This window comes from Eubalaena glacialis, chromosome 6 (genome assembly GCF_028564815.1).
Source record: "Eubalaena glacialis isolate mEubGla1 chromosome 6, mEubGla1.1.hap2.+ XY, whole genome shotgun sequence".
In the NCBI taxonomy this organism is placed as follows: domain Eukaryota; kingdom Metazoa; phylum Chordata; class Mammalia; order Artiodactyla; family Balaenidae; genus Eubalaena; species Eubalaena glacialis.
In genome coordinates, this window is record NC_083721.1 from 49,282,205 (window position 1) to 49,307,263 (window position 25,059).

The window sequence follows — 25,059 nt, forward strand, 5'->3', positions numbered from 1 at the left end:
AATGAAAAAGATAGCTTAAGAGATGTATGGGACACCATCAAATGGATCAAGATATGCATTATGTGAGTCCCAGAACGGGGAGAGGGAAAGAAAGGGGGCAGAAAGCTTATTCAAAGAAATAACAGCTGAAAACTTTCCTAACCAGGGTAAAGAAACAGACATCCAGACACAGGAAGTCCAGAGAGTTCCAAATGGAATCCAAAGAGGTCCACACCATGAGACCCACATTAATTTTAAGAGATCCACATTAATGATAATTGTTAATTAATTATAATTAAATTGTCAAAAGTTAAAGACAAGGAAAGAATCTTAAAAGCAGCAGGGGAAAAGCAACTTGTTATGTACAAGGGAGCTCTCATAGCAATATCAGCAGATTTTTCAGCAGAAACTTTCAGGCCAGAAGGGACCAGCATGATATATTCAAAGTGCTGAAATTAAAAAAAAGAAAAAATTCTCAGCAAAGTTGCTCTTCAGAATTGAAGGAGAGATAGTTTCCCAGACAAACAAAAGCTGAAAGAGTTCATCACCACTACATCAGCCTTACAAGAAATGTTAAAGAGAGTTCTTCAAACAGAAACGAAAGGATGCTAATTAGTAACAGGAAAACATGAAAGTATAAAACTCAATGGTAAAGTAAATACACAGTTATATTCAGAATATTCTAATGTTGAAATTGTGGTGGGTAAATCACTTCTAACTCTAATATGAGAGTTAAAAGACAAAAATATTACAATAACTGTTAACTATAATAATTTGTTAACAGATATACAGTGTAAAAATGTAAATTGTGGCATAAAAACAAAATGTGGAGAGAAGAGTGTAAAAAAGTAGAGCTTTTGTGTGTTTGAAGTTGTCATCAACTTAAAATAGACTTATATGACGTTTTATGTAAACCTCATGGTAACTACAAAGTAATAACCAATGATCTATATACACACACAAAAAAGAGAACAGAATCACAGCATAACACTACAGAAGTTCATCAAATCACAAAAGAAGAGAGGAAGAGAGGAAGAAAGGAACAAAGGAATTATAAAACAACCAGAAAATAATGAACAAAATAGCAATAGTAAGTCCATACCTATCAATAATTATTTTAAATGTAAATGGACCAAACTCTAATTAAAAGACATAGAGTGGCTGAATGGATTAAAAAACCAAGACCCATCTAATTCTCCTAAAAGAGACTGACTTCAGCTTTAAGGACACACATAGACTGAAAGAGAAGGGATGGAGAAGATATTCCATGCAAATGGAAACCAAAAGACAGCAGGGATACCTATATTTATATAAGACAAAATAGACTTTAAGCCAAAGATTGTGATAGGACACAAAGAAGGTCATTATATAATGATAAAGGGGTCAGTTCATCAAGAGGATATAACATCTGTAAACATGTACACAACATAGGAGGACCTTAGTATATAAAGCAAATATTAACAGATCTGCAGAAGAAATAGCACTACAGTAATAGCAGGGAACTTCAATGCCATGCTTTCAACAATGTATATATAGAACATCCATACAGAAAATTAATAAGGAGACACTGGCCTTAACATAATGTTAAAGCAGATGGACCTAATGGACATATAAAGAACATTCCATCCAACAGCAACAGAATACACTTTCTTCTGAAGAGCACATGAAACATTCTTCAGGATAGGTCATCTGTTAGGCTGCAAAACAAGCCTTAATAAATTTAAGAAAATTGAAATCATATAAAGTGTATTTTCTAACCACAATGGTAAGAAAATAGAAATCAGTTAAAAGAAGAAATTGGAAATTTCACAAATATGTGGAGATTAAACAACAAACATGCCACTGAACAACGAATGGGTCAAAGAAAAAAAATCAAGAATAATCAAAATATATCTTGAGCCAAAGGAAAATGGAAAGACAACATACCAAAATTTTGGAATGCCTCAAAAGCAATTCCAAGAGGGAAATTTATAGAAATAAATGCCTACATTAAAAAAAAAGAAAGATATCAAATAAACAACTTAATTTTACACCTCAAGGAATAAGAAGAAGAAGAAAAAACTAAGCCCAAAGTTAGTAGAAGGAAGGAAATAACAAAGATTAGAGCAGAAGTAAAAGAAATAGGGACCAAAAAACAATACAAAAGATCAACAAAATTAAGAGCTGGTTTTTCATAAAGATAAACAAAACTGACAAACCTTTAGCTACAGTAACTAAGAAAAAGAACTCAAATAAAATTAGAAAATCAGAAATAAAAGGAGACATTACAACTGGTGCTACAGAAATACAAGGGATCATAAGGGACTACTATGAACAATTATACACCAACAGATTGGATAACCTAGAAGAAATGTATAAATTCTTAGAAACATACAACCTACCAAGACTAAATCATGAAGAAATAGATAATTTGAATAGACTAATTACTAGAAAGGAGATTGAGTCAGTAATCAAAAACTTCCCAACAAACAAAAGCCCAGGATCAGATGGTTTTACCAGTGAATTCTAGCAAACATTTAAAGAAGAATTAACACCAATCCTTCTCAAAGTCTTCCTATAAATTGAAGGGGAGGGGGGAACTCCCAAACTCATTTTCTGAGGCCAGCATTACCCTGATACCAAAGCCAGACAAGGACACTACAAGAAAAGAAAATTATAATCCAATATTCCTGATAAAACATAGATGCAAAAATCCTCAACAAAATATTAGCAAACTGAGTTCAACAATACATTAGAAGGATCATAAACCATGATCAAGTGGGATTCATTCCAAGAATGCAAAGATGGTTCAACAGCCACAAATCAATCAATGTGATATACCATATTAACAAAATGAGGAATAAAAATCTACATGACCTATATAAACTCAATAGATTCAGAAAAAGCATTTGACAAAATTCAACATTCTTTCTTGATAAAAACTCAACAAACTTGGTACAGAGGGAACGTACCTCAACATAATAAAGGCTTACATGACAAGCCCATTGAGCTAACATCATACTCAATGATGAAATGCTGGAAGCTTTTCCTCTAAGATCAGGAACAAGAAAAGCATGCCCACTCTCACCACTTTTATTCAACATAGCACTGGAAGTCCTAGCCAGAGCAATTAGTCAAGAGAAGGAAATTAAAAGACACCCAAATTGGAAAGGAAGAAGTAAAACTTCTATTTGCAGATGATGACATGATATTATATATAGAAAACCCTAAACCCTCCACCAAAAAGCTGCTAGAACTAATACATTTGGTAAAGTTGCAGGATAAAATATTAATATATAGAAATCTGTTGGTTTTCTATATACTGAAAACAAACTATCAGAAAAAGAAATTAAGCAAACAATTTACATTTACAATAGCCTCAAAATTTACAATAGCCTCGAAAATAATAAAATACTTAGGAATAATTTTAAGGAGATGAAAGATCTGTACACTGAAACCTTTAAGACATTGATGAAAGAAATTGAAGAAACGCAAATAAAATGAAAGATATTCCACATTCATGGATTGAAAGGATTAATATTGTTAAACTGTCAGTACTACCCCAAGTGATCTACAGTTTCAATGCAATCCATATCAAAATTCCAATGGCATTTTTCACAGAAATAGAAAAAACATTTCTAAAACTCATATGGAATCACAAAAGACCCTGAGTAGGCAAAGCTGGAGGCCTCACATGTCCTGATTTCAAACTATATTACAAAGCTATAGTAATCAAAACAGTATGGTATGGGCATAAAAACAGACACATAGATCAGTGGAACAGAATAGAGAGCCCATACATAAACCTACATATATATGGTCAATTAATTTATGGCAAAGGAGCCAAGGATTCACAATGGGGAAAGGCTAGTCCCTTGAATAAATGGTGTTGGGAAAACTGGATAGCCACATGCAAAAGAATGAAACTGGACCCCTATTGGATACCATACATAAAAATCAACTCAAAATGGTTTAAAGACTTGAACACGAAAGCTGAAATCATAAAACTCCTCAAAGAAATAAATAGGTGGTAAGCTCCTTGATATCAGTCTTGGCAATAATTTTTGCATCTAACTCCAAAAGCAAAGGCAACAAAAGCACAAATAAATAAGTGGGACTACATCAAACTGAAAATCTTCTGCACAGCAAAGGGAAACATCAACAAAATGAAAAGGCAACCTATGGAATGGGAGAAAATATTTGCAAATCATATATCTGATAAGTGGTTAATATCTAAAATATATAAGGAACTCACACAACTCAATAGCAAAAAAGCAAATAACCCAATTAAGAAATGGGCAAAGGACCTGAAAAGACACTTTTCAAAAGAAGACATACAAATAGCCAATAGGTACATGAAAGAATGCTCAACATCATTAATCATCAGAGAAATGGAAATCAAAACCCCAATGAGATATTATCTCACACCTGTTAGGATGTCTATTATTTAAAAGACAAGAGATAGCAAATGCTGGTGAGGGTGTGGAGTAAAGGGAACCCTCGTGCACTGCTGGTAGGAATGTAAACTGGCAGTCACTCTGGGGAACAGTATGGAGGTTCCTCAAGAAATTAAAAATAGAACTACCATATGATCCAGTAATCCCACCTCTGGGTGTATATCCAAGGAAATGAAATCATTATCTTGAAAAAATATCTGTACTCCTATGTTCATAGCAGCATTATTCACTCTAGGCAAGGTATGGAAACAACTTAAGTGTCCATTGACAGAAGAATTGATAAAGAAATTATGATGTGTATACACACACACACACACACACACACATACCCATACATACAGTTGACCCTTGAACAATGTGGGGGGTTACAGGTGCCAACCCCCCAAGCAGGTGAAAATCTGAGTATTGCTATCTCTGCCTCAAAAATGGAGGAATTGATAAATGACTCACCCAAGGGCAAGAAGCTGAAATAGTTTGGATAGAATCAGGACTCAAACCCTAATTTTTTTGATTCTGCATATTATGATCTTTAATCAAACACAAACTTTAGTTAAAGATCTGTAAAATGAAAATACAGGTACTGTATTTATTGAAAAAAATCCACATGTAAGTGAACCCATGCAGTTCAAACCTATGCTGTTCAAGGGTCAACTGTATGTATGTATGTGTAAACACACACACACAATGGAGTGTTATTCAGCCTTAAAAATGAAGTAAATCCTGTCATTTGCGATAACATGAATGAAACTGGAGGGCATTATGCTAAGTGAAATAAGCCAGGCAGAGAAAGACAAATAGTTCATGGTATCACTTACATGTGGATCTTTTAAAAAAAATGTCAAACTCATAGAAACAGAGAGAGTAGAAAAGTGACTGCAAGGGCTGGGGTAAATAGATGTTGGTAAAAGGGTACAAACTTCAGTTGTAAAATGAATAGGATCTGAGGAACTAAAGAATAACATGGTGACTATAATTGAAACACTGTACTGTATAATTGAAATTTGCCAAGAGATTATAATTTAAATGTTCTCACCAATTAAAACATAGTAAATATATGATGTAATAGATATATTAATTAATTCAGGGGGAATCCTTTCATAATGTATATGTATTTCAAATCATGTTGTACACTTTAAATATCTTATAATTTTTTTCATCAATTATACCTTAATAAAGCTGAAAAAAAGAACAAAATTATTGAAAATTGTTGCTTCTGGCAAACGGAATTTAGGAATAGGAATGAACTGCTTTGTAGTATTTGAGTTTTAAAACCATGTACATGTTCTTCTGATAAAAATGAAAATTAAATTTAAAAGGCTATTTCTAAGACCTACTTCATCACAATGAACATCTAAGTGGAGTACAGTCCAGGTGACAGCTGCAGTCAAGCCTTTGGGCCTCGTAGAGGACAAGCCAAATGAATAACACCACTGGCAGAAGCCATGCCTGGTTTTGCCCAGATAGGTATGGATCCAAACAAAAACAACCTTCCCGGCTGCCCTATCAGAAGGCAGCATGGCTCTGTGGTTAAGGCCATGGGTTTTGGAGCCAGAAAGACTTGGGTTCACAGCTGCACTAATGTGTAACTTTAAGGTAAGTAACTTAACCTCTCTGAGCCTCAATTTCCTCGAGTATAAAGATGAGGATAATAATGGTATTTGTGAGGATACTATTAATTATAGTAATTATAACCTCATAAGGGTATAAAAGTATCTGTGAGTTTCTTATGAGGATTAAATGAGATGATACGTGTAAAAGCAAGGTACCAGGCACATAGTAAGTCATTATAAATATTCTCTAGTATTATATCTCTAAAGAATTTTTTTAAAGGTGCTTCTATTCTTGGGGAATTTGACACACACTGCCATAGAACTCTCAAGGCAGAACTGTTCTATATCCACATACTTGCTTTTGTGTTTGTAAAGGTTATAAGAAGGGCATCTGTGGTTCACGGGCAAAACTGACAGAGATAGGGAAGCTCCAACCTGCGGGATCTAGCCTGAGGTAAACCTCCAGGTCTGGTTAGGGCAGACACTTCTCCCTGCCTCCCCTTCCTTTGTTCCTCTCTATAACGATTTTCCTCTATTTTTACCCAAAACATACAGCTGAAGTATAGTTTTCATTACTTGATAAACTTAACAAAAGCTCATAAACCTCAAGCAACCAGTTTTTATATAGAAAGCCCCCCCCCCCCCGTAGCTCTTTGTTGGTTTGAATTGTTTTGTTAGCTGATTGGCCCCTAGTGTCATCTTGAAATATTTGGGCCCCATTCAGGTTGGGTTTCAGTCAGAGGGAAAGAAAGGGAAGAGGGGAAAAAGAAAAAAAAAAAGAGTAAGGAGCAGTGGAATAGGGAAAGGGAAATCAAATCAGTCAGTTCTCCAAGGACACTGCAGGGTTATGGAAAGCATTTCTGGATACCTGCCATGTGCAGGCATTGTGCTGGCCTGGGAATACAGATGAGAAGCAAAGGGCAGAGCTGCGGAGATACTTCGAGGACAAAATAAGCCTAAATCGGACAGAAGGGAGAGGAGCAGGGCATCAGCAGGCATCAGGGATCATTAATTAGCTGCCCAGTAGGTCCTTAGGGACATTTCTTTTCTCTCCCATTTCTGTGGGGGGACACACAAATTCCAGATCTGGGCTGCACTCTAATTCTGTAGTGTTGCTATGAGTATCTCGCACCCCCTCCCTAGATACTGAGGAGTTCAAAGTGAAAAGTAATAAAAAGCAGCTGCATAGCACAGGGAGATCAGCTTGGTGCTCTGTGACCACCTAGAGGGGTGGGATAGGGAGGGTGGGAGGGAGACGCAAGAGGGAGGGGTTAAGGGGACATATGTATACATAGAGTTGATTCACTTTGTTATACAGCAGAAGCTAACACAACAATGTAAAGCAATTATACTCCAATAAAGATGTTAAAAAAAAAAGAATATGGCGATATGAAAAGAAGAATTGCTCTTTTTAGAGACTAGTGGAGTTCCGCGCTCTTAGCTGTCCTTTTGCCTGATGAAAAGTTGCGAACCTGAGCAATCAATTCAATTTCTTCCTTCTTTAATGAGGAAGCAATTATTCTTCTGCTGCTCAGACCTACAATAAAACTAAATAAAATGCCCAATGCTCTGGCAGCTTATTTTATTCCTTTCTACAAAGCTGATGAGAAGAGATATTGAAAGTTAATACAGACTGCAGAGACCAGAATTTCACAAAAACCATATGAATAAGGGCATAATGGCCATGCCACATACCTGGATTGTTCAATCAGATTTACAGTATACAAGAAGTTGCTGCCTCTATTCCAGTTTATTTTTAGTGCCAAGGTTTTATTAAGTCAAACAACATAAACCAATGGTCCCAAACTATCTTTGCTGTCAGCTACAGGAAACTTTGGTAGGTTTTAGTCTTAGAGGAAGAACTGTTCTCCAGAATCCTCCCAAGCCACAGACGACAGTAGAAGTACTTGAGCAGGTTAAGTAAACTTGATTTATCTTAATTCTCAGACAGAGTGCATTTTCCATAGGAAATCGCTAGACCACGTGTATGTCTAGCACACAAGTGGATTCTTCAGTTTTTTAGCCAAGGAAGGAGACACATGGGCTCATATGAAGAGAAGTCTGATATACAAGGGCTTTTTTTTTTTTTTTTTAAATAAATTTATTTATTTATTTATTTTTGGCTGTGTTGGGTCTTCGTTTCTGTGCGAGGGCTTTCTCTAGTTGCGGCGAGCGGGGGCCACTCTTCATCGCGGTGCGCGGGCCTCTCACTATCGCGGCCTCTCTTGTTGCGGAGCACAGACAGGCTCCAGATGCGCAGGCTCAGTAGTTGTGGCTCACAGGCCCAGCTGCTCCACGGCATGTGGGATCTTCCCAGACCAGGGCTCGAACCCGTGTCCCCTGCATTGGCAGGTGGATTCTCAACCACTGTGCCACCAGGGAAGCCCTACAAGGGCTTTTTAAGTGGACAGTGATCGTGTGTAAGTCCATATTCCCCAACTAGTTCATCAGCAAGAATCCTGCCCATCAATGTATTACCAAAATGTGTGATAAAAATAATTTGTCTGAAAACAAATCGCAGACCACAGACATCAATTCAAAGCCAAAATGGTTTATCAGGACAATTCTACTTGCTGTAAGATGGACCTAGGTTTTGGTTTTCTTTTCAGTTCCAGTTTTCCCACTGATTCTGTGCATGGCTTCAGATAGCATAAGATTACATCATTTTAGAGCTGGGAGAGATTTCAAGATCAATTAGTCCACACTTTGTATCCTTTTAAGCAGTGGTGCAACACTCATTTTTTTTAAGCCATATCCTTTATCATTTCTTCCATTCACGGAACTAAATATAATCATAGTGGTCTTTGCAAACAAAGTAGTTGGCTCCGGACAGGAGAGGCTCTTCTTAATATTTTTCTTTTAGTTCAACAAGAGCCACACAATGAGGTTTCATGGGGAAAAAAAATAAGTGGAAACTAAATGTTGGAGAGTGGCCTAGATGGGTACTGATTCAGTGGACACTAACGTCTCTACATTTTCTTTGTATTTTAGGGGCGGGGGTGAGAGAGGGATCCTCCAAAGAAGGTGATAGAGTTGTGCCACAGCTTTTTGCCTCTGTTAACAGATCTCCTGCTTCACCTGACTAAAGCAGTTCTGGCTCTCCACAAACAGCCCCTCTTCCCTGCGTACATCTATCACCCCAGCTGCAAGAAGCCGTCAGCAAGGCTGGGCCTGTCCCTGCTGTGCTGCCCTGGGAGCTGCACCCATGTTCCTCAGGGCAGCCAAGCGGCTCCATTTTCTAGAGACAGAAACGTCTCACGCCAGGTGTGCAGCTCAACTCTCCCAGCAGCAAGACACCTGCTGGATGGTCCCGTACTGTGGGTTATTTTTTGAGCTTCCGCAGAGTAAATAAAACTTGGCTAAGTCGTTAAAAATGGGCAGGGAGACGGTAGCATCGTTGACTGTCTTTTTGATTCTAGAATAGTGTGTGAACACTTAGAATTTTTATCCCCCAAAGCTCTGTAGATCTATTTTCTCTGCCTTGATTCTCCTGGATGTTCTAACACCAAGCTCTACTCCACCTATGTCACTGTGTAACGATTAGCCAGTAATTATCACCTGTTTTTAGAGCTCCTGCTTTTTATCAGGACAAATGATGGAAAATGCGACTAAAATAAATTCTTTATGTGTCTCCTAGAATTGGAAAAAAGTTATAGATATTCTTTCAGAAGTTATTAGCTTCCAGCTTTTCAAACAGGGAATTCCAGAACCTCATGGGGGAATTTTAACAGCTATAATTCAAAGTTTGCTTATTTAGGGAGTTTACTATGTATTTTGACTCAAAATTTTCCTCAAGTAATGAAATGTGACTGAAGTCATTCTTTTTTTTTTTTTTTTTTTTTTTAATTTATTTATTTATTTTTGCTGCACACGGGCTTTCTCCAGTTGTAGTGAGTGGGTGGCTTCTCTTGTTGCGGAGCACAGGCCCTGGGCGCACAGATGAAGTCACTCTTTATAGCTAATAAAAACCACCTGCTAACTGCATCCTGTACATACTTCCTCTTTATTTTACAGGGAGTCTTTTAGTAACATTAATCTTGTATCATGGTTGGGGTAGAGAAGATACAATGGAAAGGAACGTTGCCTTAACAATGTAAGACAGTATGAAAAAAGCTTGCATCAAAAGAGCCAACAAACCTACATTGGGGAACTCGTAGTTTTATTATACTTGCTGTAGCCTTGCTGTCAGTAGTAACTTTGAGGACTACTTGTATTTCACCTAAGTTGTGCACATGGATTTCACGTGGAATACTCTTGTTCTTTCTTTTCTTGCCGGCCTGCTTCATGCCATCCTATCCTTTACTGTCAAGTTCTTGTCTCAAGTATTCCACGAGGCTTTCTTTCTTCTTCTAAATTGCAGAACCTGGGTGTAAGTCCTACATCGGCATGTCCTTTTATTCTGTGTTATGATGTTTCATGAGTGTTAGTTTTGTTTCCTCAGGTACGTTTAGGCTCAGAAATCTCAAAGTAAATGAAATGATTTGACTTCACTTTATTTTTCCTTGGTTATTTGACTAATAGGGGTTTCAACACATAATTTTAATATTTCAGCTCAAAACATTTTTGCCCATTAGATAGACAGATTTATCTCCATCATACCTCTGAGAGTGCAGAATATATTTACAAGCTCAGTGGGGGCTGGGATCTACTGAACTACTAGACCACCACAAAGTTTCCCATGGCATAGACGAAATAATTTTCATTAGAAAATTTACATCCATGTGTGTTATATTTGTCCCCAGTGTGAGAATGTTCTTTACTTCAAACTACTGATATACAACTTTTAAATCATGACCCATTAGGGACTATCAATATAATCCTGGTCAAATCACATTTATGAACATTAACAGTCTTTATATCTGAATGGATTTCATTTAATTGTACCAAACTAAAAATAACATTAAATAAGCCACATACAGACATGCATAGTGGCCCCAAATTTATGCCAAGTTGTAAAACTTGGCATGGAGTTCTGATTACAGGGATTCCTAATCTCAGTTTAATACTGCTTTTTCCAAAGACAAATCCAGAAAGGGCTTCCTTTGGGCTTTGCTCGTCTTGGGATAAGGATAGGTTGCAGGGGTCCTCCTTAGAAGGTACACTGATGACAGACAGCAGAGACAAGCAAGACACATAGGAGGAGGGTGGGATAAAGAGGACAAGGTTGTAGCTGAGTCTGAAACAATTACAACCAGAAGCTAGATGTGAACCCCATGACCTGATCCGTCCTGTGATTCCAGAATGAAATCCAGCTCAGCCCAAAGGCACATTTCTCTTATGTACCTATTTGACCAATTAGGTCAGATGCCAGAATGGTACTCATGAAAGAAATTAACAAAAAGTTCTTTTAGTTAGATTTGTTCTACCAACTGCTACTCGTTATAAGTAGCTCTAGTATCAAAAGTGATTATTCCAACTAAATGAAAGAATGAAAACGAAAATGAAAGTCAGAGCAAGGCACTCCCCAGTTACCATCCTTTAGGGTCTCCCCATCACTTGACCATGTTTCTTGATCTGGCGCAGTAGGACCTCCCTAACTTGGCTTCTGCTTCTCTTGGCTTCTACGGCTTCTGTCCACTTTTCGCCCCTCACTCTGGTGAAAACAGCCTGTATTCACCACACACAACCGTGCCATTTCGGGCCACTGCTCTGACACGTGCTATCCTCCCTGACATTCCTTTCTCTTACCACAGTCACCTAGCTGGCTCCAGCCTACTCCTCCTTCACGCCTCAGCCTAGGGGTCACCTCCCCCAGGAAGTTTTTCCTAATTTCCCCAGACCTTGCGATGTGCCGTCCACTCTGGGTTTCTGTCGCCCCTGGTGCAGACTTCTACCAGAACTCTCACCACTTTGTGTAGAATAATCGGTCACTAGCGACCTACCCCACTAGCCTCGAGCTCCTCAAGGGCAGGTACCATGCTTACTCCTGTTTGTAGGCACAACACCAAGCACAGGGCTGAGCACATGGCTGGCACTCAGTAAATGTTAGCTGAACGCAGCCCCAAACCTTTTACAAACAAATCAGGTTTAAAATGTCACTGGCATTATTCTACCTCTGATTATGAGCTAGTAGGTGCACTGTGAAATCTGAGAGCAGCCTGATTCAGAAAAGGAATACAATGAACATTTAGAGATTGGATGCCCTTCAATGTGCTTTCTGTGTACTACACAGCTCACTTTTTCTTAAGTGGAATAAAAAGCAGGAAACTGAAGAGAAAAACCAAGTTTTGTAAGCCCAAATCCACCTATTAAAAAGTCCAAATTAAATGACCTTTTTACTCTTTCCTTAAATTATAGGCTCTCTCCCTGTTAATCTTGCTAAGGAAACAGAACCAAGATCATCAAATGGGCTTTTACTGAAATATATGCTTATTTTGGCTAACTTAATACCTTCAAGAAAATTAGCAGTTGCAAAATTCTCCAAATTACAACTCAAAATAGAGAACTTAAAAGAAAAAAAAATACACTGGTGGAAAAGTGTTGTTTTTGCTGTATAGGACTACAGTTTATATACAGTAAACCATCTATAATGAATTAGATACTTCCTTTTCTCCTGAAAAGATTAGAAAAGTCTCCCTGCTGTCAGAGCCCAAAGAGGCTCTTCTGGGTGTCACAATCAATACCCAATTCAATTCAGTCACATGACAATGAAAGATACAAGAAATAAAACATGAAAAAAAAAATGATGCTGAAGTTCCAGTCTTCACCTCCACTGATCTTTTTCAACACTGAGGAACTTTATCAAGTTATGAAATACTCAATCTGGAAAAACTCCTGATTGTGGGAAAATTGATCTATGTTGCTTGGGGTACTATACTTAAGATGTCAGGGGTGTTTTTGTTTTGTTTTATACTGAAAGTATAGACAGTTTATCAGACAATGTTTTGGAGCTTGAAGAAAGAAATCGATTTTTCACAGAGAGTGAAATTTAGTCCAGAAATGAATTTAGCACATTGGCTTTATTATGGAAATGCTTGGCTGTATCCATTTGAGAATCTCCTTGAGCAATACATTTGATAATTTAGCCATGTAAAACAAAACAAAAACAAAAAACCCCTTCCCTACTACATTTCTAGAAATGCCTAAGGCCCTTATATTTCTTGAAATAATAAAATGAACTGATAAAATATTAGGTATTTTAGATTTAAAAAGGAATCACAAAACTATACAGCAAGATAAACAACCTGGTATCAATGTGTAGTAAGGAATGCCAAGAAAAGTTGTTTATTACTGAACAATTGTTAATATTATATATGTCCATTTTCAAAAATCTATTCTCATTGGTCTATATTAAAAAGACCCAAAAGCGGGGCTTCTGTGGTGGTACAGTGGTTAGGAATCCGCCTGCCAATGCAGGGGACACGGGTTCGTGCCCCGGTCCGGGAAGATCCCACATGCCGCGGAGTGGCTAGGCCCGTGAGCCACAACTACTGAGCCTGCGCGTCTGGAGCCTGTGCTCTGCAATGGGAGAGGCCGCGGCAGTGAGAGGCCCACGCACTGCGATGAAGAGTGGGCCCTGCTCGCCGCAACTGGAGAAAGCCCTTGCACAGAAACGAAGACCCAACACAGCCAAAAATAAATAAATAAATAAATAAATTAAAAAAAAAAAAAAAAAAAAAGACCCAAAAGCAAAGGGTTACTGTGTCTAGGACTAGTCTGTAGCTATACTAAGCATTAACTATTACAAACTTTCACCTACATTTGTCACATGGCTTTTGTTTCCTTGCCCTCTCCTTCCAGCATGCCAGGCAACTTCTTCTGTGCTTTAAATCTAGTTTACACCATCCACACTCCAGTTGTCTCTGGTCTATAGACTTTTCCTCCTCTAAATTTTGGTATTTAATATCAATGTTTGATATAAATGGCCTTCTATCTTTCAATGTTCCCAGCTATACTGTTAACTTACAAGACCATCTTGTCAGCTCTTGTATCCCCACCAATAACTTGCATATTTGTAAACCATGACTCTAGGGGTATCTAGTGTTGTGTATGGAAAGCCAAAGAATGAAATGCAAACTAGACCCTCCCTTAAGATAGAGAAGGATGATGTCATTTTACTCCTTTGTTATGATTTTTGCACTCTCAGAATTCACCTGTAATAGCACTGGTGGCTCACCTTGTGTCTGGTTTTAGATTTTCTACTGTGGAGAAGGTTTGATTTGTAGTTTGAATGGACTTGTTCTTCCCACCGAATGACCCATTTTCTCTGGATATAACTTCATATTCTGAAAAGCAAAAAAAGCCAACAGATACTTGTCTTTATGCTCTGGTGGACTGAATGCTCTCAAAGCTAACCGCATAACAGGGTCAACTCTCATAAAAGTGAGCAACAAGATTGCAGGTCTAGAGACGTATTGATCGTACACATTAGCAACTTACAAATGGGGATTGTCAGAGGATGATGAAGGTCCCAAAGCATTTGGGGAGTGGCTCATTGACCATTTCTGTTTTCTCTTTACCAGAGCAGGAAAGGTCTGGTAACTGTAAAGACTGTTGATGCTCCTATGGTAGCGTTGGTTATGGGTAACCTATGATTTTGTTAGGTAAGTTGGATTGTCTGCCATTGCTGGAAAGCCCAGTGTGGCTTTGTAAAAAACATTGTATGAGGAGCGGTGTTTCAGTAGAAGCACATTTCCTGCTCATGGGGCTTCACAATATAGCTGGGAAAAACGTCACTGACTATATGGTACTGCTGCAAAAAACTGAGTTGAAAACCACAGCAGCAAATAACAGTTAATCAAATACTGAACAATGAACTATACTTTTCTATAGTTCATTATTTTGAACTACAGAATTATGGGATTTTGATACCTACTGCTTATGTAAGTTACATAAATTTTGTACATACTGCTAACATATACCCCCTTGATAATTATCCTTGAATTAAAAAAATTATGCCCTTAAAGTCTGCATAGAGATCTGCATGAATTTAACTTAAGGGTAGGTTTCTATGAATTTGTAGGGCTAATCAAAAGAAAGAGACTTTCAGAATAAGAGAATATAATTTACTAATTTACTTTCCCTGCTCTCAGTTGGGGTTCAGTTTAATGCATGTGACAAGATCACACAGAGGGTTAAAAAAATCAAACAAAAAACAACCACCAACCAACCAACAAAACCCTACTCAAAAACAGCTCCATCAGTATGAAGAAATACACAAGTGGTGGGCATCAGGGAAAGTGGGAAGGTTGCAAAGGAGCTGGCAAGTTACTGGGGATTTCTGCTGTTAGCACTGAGACCAAAGGTAGGAGATGGATATCGGAAATAAAACTGAAATTATAGAGTAACTCATGGAGACTTATAATCACCAATTTTAATTTGGGAAAGATCTTTACTGGTGAATTTTAAAAAGCCAAAAAGGAGGATCACTTTTTCTGAGTAATTTCCTATGACCATCCTTTTGAAAATTAGAAATTAAACTGGAAGGCAATGGTCATTGTATCTGGACACATTAGTGCAGCTATTAAAGGACTAATGGCCCATATTTAAGATTCCTTCCTCAGACTCTCTGCTCCCAACCTATGTCTCAGTTGGCTTTCTATTCTAAAGGAGTGTGGAAAGAGAGGGAGAGGTAGGATCCCAAATTCAATTATGTTCGTTTTGTATCTTTTCCTCAGCTGTGAAGGGACATTTACTAGAAAAAGATCAGAGTAATCAGAATGGAAGTAAAATTGATTTTTAAAAAATGGAAACTGCATGACTTAATGGAAAGAGACAGACCAAGCCACTTGCCTGGATCTCAGTCTCAGTTTTACCATCTGTAAAATGTCCATAGTGTCTCTTCATAGTGTTGCTTGCAGGGATTAAAGAAGGAACATATGGAAAGTGCTTAATAGTATTTTACATGTATTTTGCTCAACAGGTGGTACCTATTATTATTATATCTTTTATTATTCCTTATTATCCCCGAGTTGTGTTTTGAAACTAGGATCACAAAAATTTTAGAGATTCCAATTGGAAAGATTCAAGTGCTGCTTAGTCACCAAAAGAGCAATTTATATGACACTCCAGCTGGTTATACATGAAAGCAATCACCTTCAAAAAACATCTTTGTTTGGGTCATTCCTCATCGACTGTGTGATATTCTTTTTAATATCACCTTAGCCTTTTAGTATACTTCAACACTTATAGCACATCTTTTCTAATTTTCTTTTGACTCAAGTTTTAAATGTTAATTTAATACTATTTTTGTCCTGAAAGACTGGAGTTTTCAAAATGGATCTAGAAGTTACCTTCATGATTAAAAAGATATTTAGAATTTTTCTCAGAATTCTTGTCTTAGAATGTATATATCTTTCCTTTTTAATGCTTTAAAGTGATAATAGCTTTTCATAAATCCACGAACATTATAAAAATCTACCACCAACAAAAAAAAAGTATGTGTCCATATTTCTTATTTTAAATAGGGGATTTAAAAAATAATTTCATTAACAGTAAAGATATAAGAAAATCTACAAAGAACTGACACAATAATTGGTCTGTTTTTTCCCCCTCAGAGGGTTTTATTGCCCTATTATGAGATAATTCACTTAGAACATAATTATTTATTATAAATATTGGGAACATCACTGTCTGGTCAATACAGCATGAAAATAACAAATGGTGATACTACTCTCTGTTAAGTCTTATACTCACAATAAATTGATAGCAATAAGAATTATTATTATTACAAATAAAAAAACCCTGAAGTTCAAAGAGGCTAATTATAGACCCAAGTTGCATTATCTAGAACACAGTTGGTCCGGGATTTAAATCTATGTCAGCATGCTCTTGATGTATCACAAAATGACACCTTATAAGTAATTTAAGTTGTCCAAGGACCCAGGCTGTGGTCAATCTCTATGGTGTACCTATTTCTACTTTAGTGTAGAAGGGATATGGAGAAGCATCTGAATTTGGATGCATTTACTAGAGGTGAATACATGCCTATCAATTAAAAGAAAGATTACTGACAGAAGTCAACCTGGGGAATAAAGAATATGTTCCACTCTCTTTTTGTTATCTTTCTTAATCCTTTCTTGAAAAACCATTTCCAGTGACATGAGAATTAATCTCTATATTATCTGAGCTGCTGGTTTATAAAAGATTACATTTGAAATCAAGTGGTATTTAATGGAACACTAAAAATAAACAAAAATGGAAAAAAATAGAACAGATCATTAGGGCATATGGTCCAACATTGAAATATAGACTAAGTGAGTAATGTTTAAATATGGACTTATTTCTATTTATAAAATATAATAGTTATAGATGTGGTCCTTATCCATGAAAATTATCATAAGTCCAGTATCTAGTGAAAGATCTCAAGCAGCCCATTAACATTTAATAATAATAATGTTATAAAACTAATTGGTTAGATAAAGTATATCCTATTCATGATTCTTTGAAATTACAGGTTTATATAATTTTAAAAAGTTACATGATGAAAGGAAAATCCTACTTTAAAAAGTTAAATCAGATATTATTGACATACCCAAGTGAATATATATTAGATTATTAAACATATTAGATTAACCAATTCCAACTTGATGTCCTGTATTTTTAAGGCAAGTGAAATTTTATAGTTCATTTGGTCTTGTGAGAATGAAGCCTCAGACTATCACAGGAACTCTTTATTAGCACTGCATATATATTGAGAGTTTTAAACTTTTTAATACATGTAGATAATCAATACTTAGAGATTGATTTTTAGATATTGGGATGATAATACCTACTGGCATAGTTCCAAGTAAAGAAGCAAGACTAGTCAAATCCCCAGGAACCATGGGCAGTGGCTGGTTCTTTCTCAAAACAAAGGCAAGCTTTGCATAAGAAAGGAAATTCACAAAATATGGTTAAAAATTTAAAAAGCCAGCTAAGCAAAGATAAGCTGCTTACACTGGAAGTTGCCCAGACCAAACGGTTTTGTCTGAGGAGAAGCAGCTACTGTTTTCTCCTTTATTCATAGAAAACTTTTTTGGCAGATCCTGAATCTCCCCACTCCTCACCTCGCCCTGTGTACCACTCTCTACTCTTCCTGACAGCCTCTTGGTGGGCAACTCTATTCTGCCTACCCACCCCAGGCACACGGTGGCAGGGACACGGGCAGCAGGAACCTTGTGTCCTCATGCTGTTTGCTACATCCTCTAGCTGATTTAGGTTGTTAGTCTTCCCACCCACCCCCTCCCTTCTACTTTGACTATCCTGTTCACTACAGAGAATTTAAATCCCATATGACAAATTCAAAGAATGACTCAGGGTTTCTTATTTTTCATAGTCATTTTTAGAGAAATTGGATGAGTGACAGCAGAATCAAAATTTCCTGAGATAAGCAGAAAATTGACCAAATTACAACAATTTTCCTAAAATGATTGAAATAACTTTTAACCTGCTTGAAAATTCTAGATCAATCTAGAAATTGGGATGGTGAAAGGAAAACAGGTTTAAATCTTATCAGCAGTGGCAACTTCCCATATGTTATCTGTGATTTTCAGGTAATGAAAAGACTAGATATACCTTCACATTGTGAAAAACAGTTCTGAGAGGAGAAGGAAGGTATGCAACTTAAAGAGATCTGCTAAATTAACAGGGAGACCATAACCAAAAGATGCGATCTTTTCGCATCTTATGATACTTTTAACAATCATGTACCACAGGGACAGCAGAACTCTGCGGGGACTTGCTGTTCCTAAGATATGCCTCGCAGGCCACAGTTTGAATCAAGGTACCACATTCCCAATGCATTGCACTATCAATGCTTCCCACCGTAGTGACGGTCCACGTGCCATGATCTTACCAGTGACAGTGTCATTGAGTGGCTTATCCCAGTCCAAGATGACAAAGGAGGGACACCCTTCCACAGTGACAACAGTGAGGTTGGTAGGTGGGTTCTGCGGTGGGCTGGTGGCATTCCCCTCTGTGGCCTCCTCTTTGGGGAATCGTTTGACAGAGTCGGTGATGGAGCAGGGCCTGTTGTCAGGCTTTTGGATATACCGCACATGAGGACCTAAGACAGAGAGGACATTGAGCATTTTTTTTTTTTTTTTGAGCTTGGAAAAAAGGTGGAGGTGAACTCATAAATAAAATTATCTGTTTGAGGACATTTGATCTAATACTATAAGCAGATGGATGAAAGCAATGATGTGGATGGTTTGAATTTGTGAAAATCCAGAACCCTATCTTTGGGATACATGATATGGGTGTTATTGTTGATTTACTTTTCTAAATAGGTTTAGTTTATGCTAATATCCAAAAGTAATTTGGTCCCCCTGAGCGTGGTTTAAACTGCATAATTTATGGAGCATTGGAAACAGTGCTCAAAAGGGTCTTGTCTCAGTAGTGGGGAATGATTAACCTTACACTAAACACAGTTCTGGTCCCACCTAATAAATCTTAAAAGCCTGACTCAAAAGGATCAATGGTTTCAAGTTATTTAAACTGCACCCCAGAATAAAATACAAGAATATTTTAGGAATAAAAATATTCCCAACTGGATAAAATAAACAGGAAGATATTACCCATAATGAGGAGAAAAATAAATCATTTGAAGCCAACCTGAAACTTGGATAGCTGTAACAATCATCAGACAAGGACAGTAAAACTAGTATAGTGATGATAGTTATCATCACTATAATCCACATGGTTGAGAGTTAAGAAATGGAAGCTATAAAAAAGACCCAAATTAAATTTCTAGAGATCTTTAAAGGAGGCAGACAAGAAAAGACATGTTATACATAGAACAACAAAGAAGGATTATGGCAGATTTCTCATCGGAAAGAATGCAAGTGAGAAGGCAGTGGAGCAATGTATTTCTCTACTAAAAAACAAAAACCAAAACAAAAAACCTTATCATCTAGAATGCTATAACTGGTGAAAATATCTTTTAAAAAAACAAAAGCAAAAGGACAAAAAAGAAAAGCAAGATAGTTTTTAGACGTACAAAATCTGAAGGAATTCATGACCAGCAGACCCACTCTACAAGAAAGATTCAAGAAAGTCCTTCAGGCAGAAGGAAAATGATGCTGGATGGAAATATAGCACTTGAAACAGTAACTACATAGGTAAATATACACAGTATTTTTCTTATGAAATTCTCTCTGAAAGACAATTTGTTGTTTAAACAAAAATATTAACAGTTTAGTGTGATGTATATAACATGTAAAAGTAAACTATAATGACAATAGCCCAAAGGCCAGAAGGAGAGAAAAGCTGCTATACTAATGGAAAGTTCTTACACTATTCGTGAAGTTGTAGGATATCACTGGAAGATACTGTGGTAAGTTAAAGACACATTCTATAAACCCCAAAGCAATCACTAAAATAACAAAACAAAAAAGTTATAGGAGTAGGACAACAAAAAAAGATAAAATGGAATCATAAAAATACTCAGTCCAAAAGAAGGCTGAAGAAAAAGGAAAGAGGGAACAAAGAATAGATGGGACAAATAAAACACAAATAGCAAGATGATGATAGACTTAAACCTAACCATATCATTCGTCATGTTAAATGTAAGGTTCTAAACACCCAAAATAACATGCAGAGATTGTCAGACTGGGTGAAAAAGCAAGATCCAACTGTATGATACCTATAGGGAAAACATTTTAAACAAACAGACTAACAGGTTAAGAGTAAAAGGATGAAAAGAAGAGATATCATGATAACACTTATCAAAAGAAAGCTTGAGTGGATATATAAATATCAACAAATTAGATTTTAGAGCAAAGAATATTACCATAAACAAAAATGGTCACTTCATAATAATAAAGGACCAATTCCTCAGGAGTTTATTACAACCCTAAGTAATTTAGGTCTATATCTAAATACAGACCTTTAATATACATGTAGCAAAAAATGATAGAACTGTTAAGTAGAAATAAATCCACAATTAGAGCTAGAGATTTCAGTACCCTTCTCTCATTAATTGACAGAACAGTAGACAGAAAATCGCTAAGGATATAAAAGAATTGCACAATACAACCAAGCAAACTGACCTAATTGACATTTTTATAGAACACTTGTTATGGACTGAATTGTGTTTCCCTAAAATTCCTATGGTGAAGCCCTAATTTCCAATGTGAGAAACCAAAGATACCTTGATGTCAGACTTCTGGTCTCCAGAACTGTGAGAAAATAAATTTCTGTTGTTTAAGCCACCGAGTCTGTAGTATTTTGTTATGGCAGCCCTAGCAAACCAATACAACATTCCACTTAAGAACAGCAGAATACACATTCTTTTCAAGTACACAGAGAACACATACCAAGATAGACTATATTCTGGGCCTTAAAAAATGTCTCAATAAATGTAAAAGGGTTCAAGTAATACAGAGTATCTGACAACAATGGAGTTAAATTAGAAATCAAAAACGATTACAAAACATAACAAAATGATTTCTAGAAAATCTTGAAATATTTGGAAATTAAATAACATACTTCTAATAAGTCAAAGAAGAAACCAAAAGGGAAATTAAAAAGTATTTTGAACAGAGTAAAAATGAAAACACAACATATCAAAAATTTTTGGATGCTGCTTAAATAATATATAGGGGAAAATCTGTAGCACTAAATTCCATATCTGAAAAGAAGAGAGGGCTCAAAATCAATGAGCTCATCTTCTACCTTAAGAAATTAGAATAGAAGAGCAAATGAAACTCAGATTAAGCAGAAAAAGGAAATAATAAAGATCAGAGTAAAAAATAAATGAAATAGAAAACAGAAAAATAATAGACAAAATCAATGAAAAAAAAGTTGAACTTTTCAGAAGATCAAAAGAATTGATAAACCTACAGCCTGACTGGTTAGGCAAAAGAGAAAAAATAGACACACATTGTCAATAAAAGGAATGAGAGAGGTGACATCACTACAAATTATACAGATATCAAAGTAAGAAGAAGAGAATATGAATAACATTATGCTAATAAACTTGACAATTTAGATGATATGGACCAATAACTTGAAAGAGAAAAATTACCAAAGTTCACTATGGAAAAAAATATTCCAAATAGTCCTATACCTATTAAAGAAAGTGAGTTACATGTAAAACCCTTCTCACAAGGAGAATATCAGGCTCAGATGGCTTTACTGGTAAATACTAACAAATATTTAGGGAAGAAGCAACACCAGTTCTAAACTCTTTCAGAAAATTGAAGAAAAATTCAGCATCATTTTGATACTAAAACTTGACTTAGACATTACAAGAAAACTACAGACCAATGTCCCTCACTGAATATAATTCTAAACAAAATTTTAGCAAATTAAATCCAACAATATATTAAAATGAGAATGCACTATAACCAAGTGGAATTTGTCACTGGAATGCAAAGGTAGCCTACAACTCAAGAACAATTACTTTATCACGTTAACACACTAAAAAAGAAAAACCACATAAGCATCTCAATAAAGTCAGAAAAAATTATTAGACATAATCTAGCATTCATTTCCGATAATGACTCTCACCAAAGCAGGAATAGAAGAAAACTTTTTCAACATAGTGAAGGGCATCTATGAAAATCTACAGGAAGCACCATGTTTAATGGTGAAAGGCTGAATGCTTTTCCCTAATATAAGGAACAAGAAAAAGATAACTATCCTCACTATTTCTATTCAATATTTCACTAGCGGTTCTAGCCAGTACAGAAAGGCAAGAAAAAAAGATACCTAAGTTGGAAAGGAGGAAGTAAAACTTTCCCCTCAGATGACATGATTCTGTAGGTAGAAAATCCAGTGGATCTACAAAAAGACTACAGAGGTTTGCAAGGTTGCAGAATACAAGCTCATTGAATGAAAAACCATTGTTTTCCTATATACTAGCAATGAACAATTAGAAACTGAAATAAAAAATGCTACTTTTATGGTTTTCTTTACATGGAAAACTACAAAACATTGGTGAGAGAAATGAAGAACACCTAAATAAATGGTGAGATATACCATGTTCATAGGTAATAAGACTTAATACTGTACAGCTGTCAATGTTTCTCAGTTGACCTACAGATTCAATGCAATTCTAATGAAAATATAAACAGGCTATTTTTTTAGACATTGAGAAACTCATTCTAAAATTCAGATGGAAATATAAAAGGACCTAGAGTCACCAAAACAACTTTTAAAAAATAAGAACAATGTTGGAAGACTAACATAACCTGATCACAGTGCTTATTATAAAACCAGTGATCAAGACACTGTGGTATTGATGGAAAGGTAGATAAATAGATCAATGGAACAGACTAGAAAACCCCAAAATAGTTCCACATATATATGGACAATTGATTTTTGACAAAGGTACAAATTAAATTCAGTGGAGAAACAACAGTTTTTTCAAAAAATGATGCTGGAACGATTGGATATCCATAAGCGAGAAAATAAATGCACTCATACCTTGTGTCATATAGAAAATTTGACTCAATACGGATCATAGACCTAAATGTAAAAGTAGAAGACTTCTAGAAGGAAACAGTAGAAATTTCTAGAAGGAAACAGAGGAGGTCTTTGTGACCTTTGATTAGTCAATGACTTCTTAAATATAACATAAAAGATACAATCTATATATAAAAAACCAAATTGATAAACTGAGCTTCATTAAAATTAAAAAAGAGAAGCCAAACACTGGGAGAAAATACCTGCAAAGTGTGTATCTGAAAAAGGTCTTCAATCCAGAAAATATGAACACTCTTAAAACCCAATAATAAAAAAATAAGCAACTCCATAAAAAATAGACCAAAAAAATTGAACAGACACATCAAAAAAGATATACAGATGGCAAATAAGGACATGAAAGGATGTTCAGCATCCTTAGTCATTAGGGATATGCAAAATAAAATCACAATCAGATACTACTACACCTTTACTAAAATGGCTGAAATTAAAAAGACTGACCATAGCAAGTGTTGGTAAAGATGTGGAGGAACTGGAACTCTCATATACTGTTGGCAGAAAGGCAAAACAGTACAACTGCTGTGGAAAACAGTACAACTGCTGTGGAAAACAGTTTGGCAGTTCCTTAAAATGTTAAATGTCCATTTATATACAATCTATCCATTCTCCTTGTTGGAATTTGTCCAAAAGGAATGAAAGCATATGTCTACACAAAGACTTGTACATGAATGGTCATAGCAGCTTTATTAGAACAACCCAAATGTCGTGAACAGTTTTAATAAATTAGTATATATCCATACAATAGAATACTAGTCAGTAATAAAAAGGAATAAACTACTGATACATTTAGCAACATGGATGAATCTCCAAATAATTATGTTGAGTGAAAGAAATCACACACAAAAAGTTCATACTGTGTTTTTTTCATTTATGTAAAATTCCCAAAAATGCATACTAATCTATAATATAGTTACCTAGGGACTAGAGGTTGGGTGGGAGGAGTGAGGAGGAGGGATTATAAAGGTACATGATGAAACTTTTGGAGGTGGTGTATGTATTCATTATCTTGATTGTGATGATATTTCATGGGTATATACATATGTTGAAGTTTATCAAATTTTATACTTCAGAAAAACATATCACAAAAGGAAATACTGGGTTCTATATCATATAATCTCTCTTTTACTGTGGTAGATTAGATTACTGTTCAAAAACATTCTCTAGGGACTACCCTGGTGGTCCAGTGGCTGAAACTCTGCACTCTCAATGCAGGGGGCCTGGGTTTGATCCCTGGTCATGGAACTAGATCCCACATGCTGCAACTAAGAGATTGCATGCTGCAACTAAAAAGATCCTGCATGCTGCAACTAAAAGATCCTGCATGCCACAGCGAAGATCCCACAAGTGGCAACAAAGATTCAGTGTGCTGCAACTAAGACCCGGCGCAGCCAAACAAATAAATAAATATTTCAAAAACATTCTCTATATCTACGGAAGGAGTATACTTCCCCAATCTTTGTTATGAGCTTGGCTGTGTGACTTTCTTTAGCCATTGAATATTGGCAGGTATAACACAAGAGGGAGCTTGAAATGTGGTCATGGTTTTGGACTCTCCCTCTCTTCACTTGGTACTGTCATGAGAATGGCTTCTCTTGGGTCACTGTTAGTCCTTCATCCTGGGCACCAAAATGAACAGATGTGGAGCAGACCTGAGCCCAACCTATAAGAGGCCCAGCTGCACCTGTTGC

The 25,059-nt window shown here is 36.3% G+C and overlaps 1 protein-coding gene across 38 annotated transcripts in view; it reads right to left on the bottom strand.

Moving 5' to 3' along the window:
- The window catches only part of ABI3BP (ABI family member 3 binding protein), a 264,662-nt gene that overhangs the window by 12,587 nt on the left and 227,016 nt on the right, over positions 1 to 25,059 (bottom strand). For all 38 annotated transcript variants that reach the window (XM_061194088.1, XM_061194099.1, XM_061194116.1 and 35 more), the window contains 2 exons: positions 18,741 to 18,950; positions 14,082 to 14,190 (listed from right to left, as the gene is read on the bottom strand). In XM_061194088.1, the coding sequence (XP_061050071.1) occupies positions 14,082 to 14,190; positions 18,741 to 18,950 (319 nt within the window). The remainder of the gene's footprint in view (positions 1 to 14,081; positions 14,191 to 18,740; positions 18,951 to 25,059) is intronic.